General features: G+C 42.0%; 1 protein-coding gene across 1 annotated transcript; it reads right to left on the minus strand.

Annotated features, from left to right (window-relative positions):
* Positions 1-3,279: 3,279 nt before the first annotated feature.
* Positions 3,280-4,494, minus strand: LOC130975226 (protein FAR1-RELATED SEQUENCE 5-like). Its single transcript, XM_057900045.1, has one exon. It carries the CDS (start codon positions 4,492-4,494, stop codon positions 3,280-3,282), a length of 1,215 nt encoding a protein of 404 aa, XP_057756028.1.
* Between the last annotated feature and the right edge of the window lie 7,305 nt (positions 4,495-11,799).

Genomic DNA, 11,799 nt, shown 5'->3' on the forward strand with positions numbered 1-11,799 from the left:
CCTATCGTTGTACCTCCCACTGATCCTCCGGTTTAGCATCGAGGACGATGCTTGGTTTTAAGTGTGGGGAGGGCACCGGTAGCATTATTTGGGAACCGGTGAACTTTTCGGCCTAGTTATCTTATTTTGCACATTTTGTATATATTTTGATGCATTTCTAGTTTGCTTTGGATACTCTTATTGCTTATTTTGGATCTTAGATATTTTTGGTGCTTTTGGATATTTTTGGATGTTTTAGAGGACAGATTTCATACTTTTAGTTGGATTTTTCTTTATACATTTTGTTTACCTTTGTTTTTAGTTTGTAGTTGTGATTAGAAATCATACTTTGAATTGCAAATACTTAGTCACCCTTTTTGCATAGTATATTGGTTTTAAGTGAAAAAGGAAAGGGTGAACTAAGAAAAATTTTTGGATTTTTCAATCACAACAATGCTTAGTCAAACATTGAGACTTTTCAAGAAGTTTAAATATAGGGCATTAACCCAATTGATTGAAAGAGAATTTTTGAAACTTGCTTGAATTTCATACCTTGTGAAGCATGTATTGAATTGAGAACACAAGCTTGTGAGACTTGAGCCTATTGATGTGGTTACATTTTATAACCACTTATTTTCCATTCTTGTGTGAAAATGTTCTCTTTCTATGATTATGATCCTTGATTTGCTTGATTCTATATATCCATATATTTCTTGTATTTATGCATTTATATGATTGAGGCCATTATTTCATTAGCCACTTACCCAAATGGCCAACCCTTTTATATTCCTTTATTAGCCAATTTGAGCCTATGATTAACCAATTTATTCTTATTTTAGCACATTACAAGCCCAAGGCGGAAAAACCAATGAAAAGTCCTTGTTTGGATCTTTGATTAGCCTAGGCTAGTGAGAGTATTTTATTATTCAAAGTTGGTGAGGCTTGGGAACATTGGATAGGATAAAAGGGGTAGTACACTTTCATGTTTAGGAATTGGGTACATATTCATGTATTGATTAAATGTAAAGACCTTATGCATTGATTGTTCTTGTATGTAGTTTGAAAGAAGAAAAAGAAAAAAAAAGTATATAAAGAAAAAAAATGAATGAAAAGAAAGAAAAAAAAAAGAAAAAAAAAAGAAGATGAAAAAGAAAAAAAAATATATAAGAAAGAGGGGACAAAATGCCCCAAAGTGAAGTCAATAAAAAGGGATCAATGCATAGGTGTTATGAATCAAATAAGAATGCATGAGTATGTAAGAAAAAAAAAGTGAAGAATGGGTAGTTAGGATAGCTTGAACTTGTATAGGTCATTAAATAGGTTAGGTGGGAGGGACTATGCTAATCAAAGATTCAAATCCTAGCTTACTTAACCATAAATGATCCTACCTTGACCCTAGCCCCATTACAACCTAAATGAAAGACCTCATGATGAATGTATGCGTGCATTAAATAAGTGTTGATTGTTAGAAGAAAATCAAATTTTGGAAAACATGATTAGAAGAGAATTGAGTGAATTAACCCTTAAACACTTGAGTGAATAGAGCGGATACACATCCGGTGAGGGTTCAAAAGTTCAATCACATGTATTCACCCATATTATCTATATTCTTGCAAGTTTGAACTCTTTTTGATAATTCAATACAATTATGGTTTGGACTTAATTCCTATATGCCTAGCTCTTGTGCTTACACATGCTCTCGTGGGAATTGATTTGTTTGAACTAAGCACTTCCAATTGCTTTAGATAGTTGCATTTAGATAGGATTCATATAGTTTAGTTGCATTCATTTAATGTCATATCCCTTAGTTCCTTCTTATTTTAGCATGAGGACATGCTAAGGCTTAAGTGTGGGGAGGTTGACAAACCCCAATTTGACGGTTTGTTTTGCATTGAATTTAGAGTATTTTAATAACCTTTTGTCACATTTAGCCTAGGAATTAGCATGGTTTTGTTATCTCTCCCATGTTTGTGCTTAAGTGTAAAAACATGCTTTTTAAGCCTTGTTTTGATGAATTCTAGTTTCTCTTTGATTCCATAAGATGCCTTGATGTGTTTGCTAGTAATCTCAGGTTGAAATAGGCTAGGCATGGATCAAAGGAAGCAAGGAAGAAAGCATGCAAGTGGAGAGAAGCACAAAAAGCCAAAGAATTGATCTCGGCCAAGCACGCGTACGTGCACAAGGCGCTCGCGCGCACATCGCAGAATTAGCCAGGGACGCGCACGCGTACCGTGCGCGCACGCGTCGTAGCCCGCACGTGATCCTTTTATTACAACACGTGCCTGGCGATTTTGGAAGGTTGTAGCAACCAACTTTGGCGCCAAAATGCATATAAGAGCTAAGGATTGAAGGGGATTGACAACACATTAACACATTCACATCCATAGACTAATTTTAGATGATTAGGTAGATATTTTTAGTTAGTTACATTTGTAGAGAGAGAAACTCCAACTTCTCTCTAGGATTCATCTTCATTTTCTCAATTCTCAACCATTCTTTGGTGAGATCTATTGCCACTCTCAATTTACTTTGTTCATGTTGTAGATCATCTTCTCTAATCTCAATTAGTGTTTGTAATTGTTCAATTCTTGTAGATCTTAGAATTAGCTTTGTTGTTTTGGATTCTATTGATTCATTAAAGATCTCATTTTCATTGTTGTTCATTATTGATTGTTGTTAATCTCTTGTGTTGAATTGCTTTGATTCTAAATCTCTTCTCAATTTTACCATGTCTTTCATTCTTGCCCTCCACATGTTTGAGAAAATGCCAACTTTAGATATGGAGTAGTATTCCCTCACTTGGCCTAGTGGTTGAGTCATTGGAGACACTTGAATAATGGATGCCAATTGTTGATTAAGAATTGAGGATTGCTAATTGACTTAGAGTGCACTAAAGCTAGACTTCCCTAGGGTAAGACTAGGACTTGTGACTTGAGTTAATTACTTTTACTTGACTTTCCTCTATAATTAGGGGTTAACTAAGTGAAGCAACACTCCTTTGTTATCACAATTGAAGGAAGCTATAGTGATGGGACTTCCAATGTTCAACCTTGGCCAAGGCTTTTAATATTGATTGATTGTTGTTTTCTTTTATTAGCACTCTTATGTCACACTCTTCAAACCACAAAAAGACCACTTAACCAATACTTGCATCCTTGTAGCATTCCTAGGGAAGAACGACTCGGGACTAATACTCTCGATTATAGATTGTAGATTTGTTTGATGAATGGATTTTGCGTCGGTTTAGACTATACTACGATTGATCACTTGATAATTTCTATACCGGCAAAAATCCAATCGTCAAGTTCCCACAATTCCATAATGCAACTTTGCCGTCTTCGACCATTTACGGAGAACCAGCGTGTCGGGAAGGGATGTGATGTCCATCCGAACCAAAACAGCTACAATGTGCACACATGGTAGACCAAATGATTCCATTCGCATGCAATCGCAACTGAATTTATTACTCGCCCTCTCCCACCTAACCTCCCATGTTCGCTCGGGCCTTCTATATTTTTGAAGGATGTATACTTCCCCGCTGTCACTAACATCGCAGTGGCAAATCTTAACTCGAACACATCTCCTAAGAGTTTCCCGATATCTGAAGAACATTTCACGAGTGTACTTTGTCCAACCCGACTTCTCAAGCTCGACAAATTCAGTTTGTAACACTGGAGTCCCATACGAGGAACGAAAATCAAGCTCATCCTCATTATCACGCAAAAAATCGACGCACCGTTGGAAGTTTGTCACAAATTCAAGTATGCCATACCTACTCTCTACAAACCTACCAAGCTTCGCATGAAGTGACTCGCAGCGAGACGTTGTGCGTATACCAGCAAAAAAGCGGCCTCTGATGTACGCAGTCGCCCAAGCATGCTTTCGCCGGTACAGGTCCTGAACCCATTCGACTTCCCTTACCCCACATTCGTTCAACATAGCATCCCAATGTGCCTCAAACTCATCAACCTCCAAGTCAGCAAGCATGCATTGCCTAAAAAGATGGGTGAAGCGTGGGTCGTATATGTTTGACGTGGCGTTCCGCAGAAGATGCCATGCACATAACCTGTGGTGGGCATTGGGAAAGACCTCGTGAATAGCTATGCGCATCGCTGGATCTCCATCTGTGATGACCGCATTTGGGGGTTTTCCTTCCATGCATTCCAGAAACTTTTCTAATACCCAAATGTAGGACTCTTGTGTTTCGCACGATACCATTGCTGCCCCAAAAACACAGGTTTGATTGTGGTGGTTCACTCCTGAAAACACAACCACAGGGAGATTGTACTTGTTTCGACCATATGTGGCATCAAATGCGAGGACATCGCCAAAAATTCCATAATCCAGCTGACTACGGCCATCACTCCAGAACAGGTCACACATATTGTTGTCCTTCCCTAGCCTATACCTCCAGTACATCCTGTTATCCACACGAGCTACACCTTCCAAATAACGAACTGCTGCATTAACATCCCCATTCTGCAAGCTTCTTTGCTTTCTAACCTCGTTATACATGTCTTGCTTAGTGAACCTGACGAGGTTAAAACCCCCAACCTATGCTGCAAATGACTGATATATTTTTGGTATGCTTATACCAACCTCCCTCAAGCTAGTCAGATGAGCAATTTCAACATCAGATAGCCCCCTATGCGACCTCAAATAGTCGACATACTTCCCAGCTACGAGCTCATGGTTATGGTTGTCCAAAAATCGAGACACGTACCACTTGCCACTTCCATCTTTTCGCTTAATTCTCATCTCAGCTAAGCAGCCACAACGAGTCACTACCTTGTGCTCCCTCTTTCGATCAGCCATCTTTAACCATTTCTTTTCACGAAACCCTTGCCTGTTGCACACGAACGTATACCTAACAATCTCTCCTGCCTTGTTCGGTACCTTTTTCCCCTGCCTTGTGGCAAATTCCTTCAATCGGCTATAGCTGTTATAAAAACACCGTGCTTCTTCAGGAGTACAAAACTCCATTTGAAGAATATCTTCTACTTGGAGACCTTCCACCCCGTTGAGTTCATGAAAAATCGGATCTTCCTTGCCTTGACATTCAGCTGTAGTTTCTTCAGCTTCAATCGTCGTGTCTGTCACACCTACCTGTAAATGCACCCAAAACAAGCATAACCCATGAATCCTACAGCCCACAGCACACAGCGACAAACTTAACACTAAAACGATTCACATGTATTATTATTTATATATTTAATAAACGTAACTTTACATTAATAAATACATTTGTGAGTATTAATTCACTACTTATTATGATTATCTTATCTTTGTTATATATATTTATCATGTGCCATGTATTTCATGGATTTGATTTTAATATATGTCTTTTATTTTATCTGTTATTTGTAATTAGCACGTTAATTAAATACATGCATGTCTATCATACTTGAATGTATGAGACAGATGAGCGAGAAAGATAGAGTGTTTACTGATGCCAAGGCATCTTAGGCTAGTTTCACTAGCATTTTTCTGTTAGTTTTAGTTGTTTTATGCATTTTCTTGAGCTTAAAGTAACCAAGAATGGTTAAATGAATAACAAAGCAATGAACCATCCAAACAGTATGATTTTGATGCAAATTTCATGAGTTTTTAGTTATATTACTTGAATGCTATGAATGAAAGATTTCTCATGAAATTTTGCAAGACTTTGATGCGGTTGTTTGGATGATTTCAGGGAAGAAGAGGCTAGGCAAGGAAGCAACAAAATCAATAAAGGAAGCTTGAATATCACATGTGGAGTTTAAGCTCCAGTTTAAGCTTAAACTGGAGCTTAAACGCCAAAATCATGAAAGCTGAGGAAAGGCTGAAAGTGGCGTTTAACCTCCAGTTTAACCTTAAACTGGAAGTTAAACGCCAGAATTGAAAGCACCAGGGAGCCATTTCCACGTTTAAGCTCCAGTTTAACCTTAAACTGGAGCTTAAACGTGTTCGACCATTCTCCTCCAGGGTTGCGTTTTGCATTTCCACGTTTAAGCTCCAGTTTAAGCTTAACTGGAGCTTAAACGTGTTCGACCTTTACCCTCCAGGATGGCTTCCCTCCATTTCCACGTTTAAGCTTCAGTTTAACCTTAAACTGAAGCTTAAACGTGTTCGACAATTCCACACTCCAGGGTTGCCTTCTTCCATTTCCACGTTTAAGCTTCAGTTTAACCTTAAACTGAAGCTTAAACGTGTTCGACTCATATCACCTCCAGGAGTGTCCAACGTTTAAGTTGCAGTTTAAGCTTAAACTGCAACTTAAACGCCACTATTTGAAAAGGTTTCTGGGCCAAAGATATTGCAGTTTAAGTTAGCATTTGAGCACAAACATTAACTTAAACATACTCTGGTATGAAACCCAATTGAATATCATGGTTTATGGGATTGGGCCTGAAGAATTGATGAGTCTGGAATTTCAATTTGTTGAGTCATGTGTCATTACTTGATTATCACTAAGTTGGCTCAATGAATGTTACAGAATTGGATCAGCAGCCTCATCAGGATTATGGATCATAAACCCAAAGCAAAAGGAAATCAGGGAAATGCCTCAAAGCCCAAGAAACACAACAGAAGCTCAATTTAGAAAGTGTATAAATAGGATAGAATTTAAGTTAGTAGGGGAACTTTTAGAACTTTGGATCATTTTTCTAGTTTTTCATACTTTTGTAATTGAATTCAGAGCTATGACTCACTAAACCCCTTTCATTGGGTTAGGGAGCTCTATTGTAATTCAATGAATCAATAATAGTTTTTATCTTCTTCTTCAATCTTTTCTCTTGAATTTTGTTAGAAAGCTTCTCGATCTAATTCCATTGGATAGTTGTCTTGGGAAAGAAACTATCCATAATTGGAATCCTTCGGAACCTTGGGAAAGGAATGGAGGATTCATGCTAGAGAAGCTTTCTCACAGTGAATTGGATTGGGGTTTGGATGGATATTGTGACATGTAATCCTACCAAATTATGGTTCATGAAACTGTGTGGTATAATCAGTGATCGAGCATCATCTCTTCTTATGAACATTTAAACCAAGGGATTGGGAATTTGTTTGTTTTTAGAGAGAATTGGTGAGCCAAGGGATTGGGATCCAATCATATAAGATTGCCAAGCAAAATTCAATGAATGCATTGGTTGAGGAAGGGATAAAAATGTTTTGATTCGGAGATCTCAATATCTCCTGAAACCCAATGAATTCCCCATTTCTGATCTACCACTTTCTCTTTACATTCTGCAATTAAATTCATGCAATCACCCCGATCCCTTTTAATTTCAGCAATTTAGCTTCTCGCTCTTTAATTCATGCAATTTAAGATTCCGCAATTTCAATTTCTTGCCATTTACGTTTACCGCCAATTTTACATTCCGAAATTCTCATCTAAATCTTGATTCCGCTCAACTAGAACACACTTCTAATCCGAATTGCTCACTCAACCAATCCTTGTGGGATTCGACCTCACTCTATTGTGAGTTTTTACTTGACGATAACCGGTGCACTTGCCGGAAGGAATTTTTGCCGATCGTGCAATTTCCTAAAATCGTAGCTATCAAGTTTATAGCATATCAAGTTTATGGCGCCGTTGCCGGGGATTGGTTTTCGATTGACAATTCTCAAATTGGAAGTTAACTAGATTGAGCATTTTTCTTGTTTTGTTAATTCAGTTCAAGTTACTTGTTGAATTTTGTTCATACCCTGACCGAGCTCCTCCAACTCGGCAAATCTATGAAAAGTCCGACCTCGTCCTAAGGCCCACGCCTAGAAGGTCGGACCTCGGACAACAAAGCAAGGAAGGCCCATCAAAAGGAACGCAGCCCAAAACCTAAAGGCCGAAAAAGCCTAGCAAAGGCGGTTCCACAAAGATAGGGATAAAACTCCCGAAAGATAAGATAAGATAAGAATATCTTATCCAGGGAAGATCACGGCCAACTACTATAAATACACTGGAGCACCCAGGTATGACACATTCCATATTCTACACATATCTGCTTGGACCCATGCTAACTTAAGCATCGGAGTGTCATTGCAGGTACAACCACCAACCACTCTACATATCAAGCTCGGGTCCCTGACCCCCACCTCGGGCCTCTCCAGACGACCGAGCTATACGTTTCAGGTAACCCTCGGAACATTGGCGCCGTTGCCGGGGACCTGGAAGTCATCCCTCTATCATGGCGGACGACCCTCTCAACAATGACCACACTGCATCTGAACAAGAGGACGAAATTGACACCGGAGAACGACCGGACATCCCTCTATCACCACGCACTCCAGGGGGAAACAAACAGAATCGCCCAAAGACATCACTCCCAAACAAAGATCCACAAAATCCCGAAAAAGAAAAGAGCTCGGAAATTCTAGAAGCAGTCCGGGCACAACAAAATCGACTGAAACAACTCGAAGAGGACATAAAGAAGCAGAAAGAAACTGAACAAGATCTGAGAAGGGAGGCTCGCAAGCGCAGAGAATTAGAAGAAAAACTGCGGAAAATAGAGGCCAACCTGAAGGACCGAACAGAACGCGGCTCCACCCCCGAAAGCAACCATGATCCCTTCACGCGAGAGATCATGAAGGAGAAAGTACCGCGAAACTTCAAACCACCCGACATGGATCTCTACGATGGCACCACCGACCCAAGTCACCACCTCAGCAACTTCAGAAGCAGAATGTACCTAGTCGACGCCTCCGACGCGATTCGGTGCAAAGCCTTCCCCACCACTCTCACCAAGTCAGCCATGAAGTGGTTCGACAACCTGCCACCAAGATCAATCACCAGCTTCGAAGACCTAACCAAAAAATTCCTAACAAGGTTCTCTATTCAAAAGGACAAGACAAAACATGCCCCCAGTCTACTCGGGATCAAGTAAGGTAACCAAGAAACTCTCCGAGAATACATGGAGCGATTCAACAAAGCCTGCCTGGACATACAACACTTGCCCACTGAAGCAGCCATCATGGGACTAGCAAACGGCCTAAAAGAAGGACCGTTTAGCCAATCCCTATCCAAACGATACCCGACCTCCCTATACGAGGTGCAGGAGCGAGCAGAAAAATACATCAACATGGAGGAAACCTCCCAGTTAAGAGACTCTTCTAGGAAGGAATCAACCTACCCACTCCGAGATCGAGATCGGGAACAGAAGAAGAAAGAAGAACCCAGCTCGGACAAGCCACGGAAGTACCACAACTACACCCCCCTCCGAGTCTCCCTGGTAGACGTCTACAGAGAAGTATGCCACACCGAAAAGATCCCACCGCCCCGACCGCTAAAACACAAGAGAGCGGGAAGAGATCGGTCCGAATACTGTGAATATCACAAGCTCTACGGTCATTCTACTAACGACTGCTACGACCTAAAAAATGTTATAGAAAAGCTGGCCAGAGAAGGAAAACTCGACAGATACATAGCAGAGAAAGGAGAAGAGATCAGGAAGAGAAGACGGGGAGATAACGAAGGTCGGGCCGAACCAACCCCGCGAACCCCTGAAAGACATGTTCACATGATAAATGGAGGTTTTGCAGGCGGAGGAACATCCAGATCCTCGCGAAAAAGACACCTCAAAGAAGTCTATCACGTCCGAGAAGACAGTCCCCTGCCCGAATTACCTACTATCTCATTTACCCGAGAAGATGCTCAAGGGATAATACCCGGGCATGACGATCCAATGGTAATCACCATTATTCTAGCAAACGCCAACTTACATCGAACCCTGATTGACCAGGGAAGCTCAGCAGACATCCTGTTCAAAGCGGCCTTCGACAAGCTCGGACTTGAAGAGAAAGAGCTAAAGGCCTACCCCACCGACTTATTTGGGCTAGGGGACACCCCGATCCATCCCTTAGGATACATCTCGCTACACACTACCTTTGGAAGAGGCGAGCAATCCAAAACATTAAGCATCGACTACATTATAGTCGACGTCACTTCAGCATACAATGCCCTCATTGGGCGACCAACCCTAAACAGACTGGCAGCCATAGTCTCGACCCCACACCTCTGTATGAAATTCCCTACCGCAAAAGGAATCGCTACCCTAAAAGGCGACCAAAAACTAGCGCGGCGATGCTACAACGAAAGCCTGAGCCTAAAAGGGAAAGAGGTCAACACAATAGAACTCGGACGAGTTCAAGCCCGAGAAGATCTTCGGCCACAACCAGAGGGAGAAACCGAAAAAGTCCAGATTGGGAACACACCTGAAAAAATAACAAACATAGGAGCAAACCTCAAAACGGGCCTAAAAGAGGAACTCATAAACCTCTTAAAGGAGAATTCCGACCTCTTCGCCTGGAAAGCCTCCGACATGCCAGGCATAAGCCCCGACCTGATGTGCCATAAACTATCAGTTTACCCGGGGTCCCGACCTGTCCAACAAAGACGTTGGAAGCTCGGACCCGAGCGCATGCAAGCAGTAGAAGAACAAGTACAAGCACTACTAGATGCAGGGTTCATTAGGAAAGTAAAGTACCCCCTATGGCTCGCAAACGTGGTCCTGGTAAAAAAGCCCAACGGAAAATGGAGGATGTGCGTCGATTACACAGACCTCAACAAAGCCTGCCCCAAAGACCCATATCCACTACCAAACATCGACGCCTTAGTAGACGCAGCCTCAGGCTACAGATATCTCTCCTTCATGGACGCATACTCAGGGTACAATCAAATCCCGATGTACGGACCCGACCAAGAAAAGACCTCGTTCATAACCCCAAGGGCAAACTACTGCTACGTAGTAATGCCCTTCGGGCTGAAGAACGCAGGGGCAACCTACCAGAGGCTAATGAACAAAGTGTTCTCAGAGCACATCGGACTACAGCTAGAGGTGTACGTCGACGACATGCTAGTAAAGACACAAGAAGACAGAAACTTGCTGACCGACCTCACCAGCGTCTTCGGCACCCTCAGAAAACACAACATGAGACTTAACCCGACAAAGTGCACCTTCGCCGCAGAAGCCGGAAAGTTCTTGGGCTTCATGCTGACTCAAAGGGGCATCGAAGCGAACCCGGACAAATGCCAAGCGATACTCAATATGAAGAGCCCGACGTGTGTCAAAGAAGTACAACAACTGAATGGAAGGCTAGCCGCCCTATCAAGATTCTTGGCAGGATCAGCAATAAAGTCACTACCTCTCTACTCACTCCTAAAGAAAGGGAAACCCTTCTCATGGACCCCGGAGTGTGAAAAAGCCTTTCAAGAATTCAAGGAATTCCTCGGGCAGCCACCAATCCTAACCCGACCTCTAAAAGGAGAAGAACTCGTATTATACCTCTCGGTTGGACATCGAGCAGTCGCTTCAGCATTGATACGAGAAAATGACCAAGGACAGCATCCCGTATACTTCGTAAGCAAGGCACTACAAGGGGCCAAGTTAAACTATCAGAAGATAGAAAAATTCGCCTACGCCCTAGTGTTCACAGCTCGGAGGCTCCGTCCCTACTTTCAAGCCCACACCATCAAAGTCCGGACAAACCAACCCATGAGACACATCTTCCAAAAAACAGACCTGGCAGGACGAATACTGCAATGGGCGGTGGAACTGTCCGAGTTCGACCTCCACTATGAAATCCGGACTGCCATAAAATCTCAGTATCTAGCCGACTTCATCGCAGAATACACTGAGACCCCTGGAAACCCACTCTCATGGAACCTGTATGTCGACGGGTCCTCAAACAAAACGGGAAGCGGAGCCGGGGTTATACTCGAAAGCGACCAAGGAACGCGGATAGAACTATCCCTAAAATTCGAGTTCCAGGCCTCGAACAACCAAGCCGAATACGAGGCCCTACTAGCAGGTCTAAAGCTAGCCGAAGAGGTCGGAGCCCAGAAAATCA

Source organism: Arachis stenosperma, chromosome 4, assembly GCF_014773155.1.
Source record: "Arachis stenosperma cultivar V10309 chromosome 4, arast.V10309.gnm1.PFL2, whole genome shotgun sequence".
Taxonomy (NCBI): domain Eukaryota; kingdom Viridiplantae; phylum Streptophyta; class Magnoliopsida; order Fabales; family Fabaceae; genus Arachis; species Arachis stenosperma.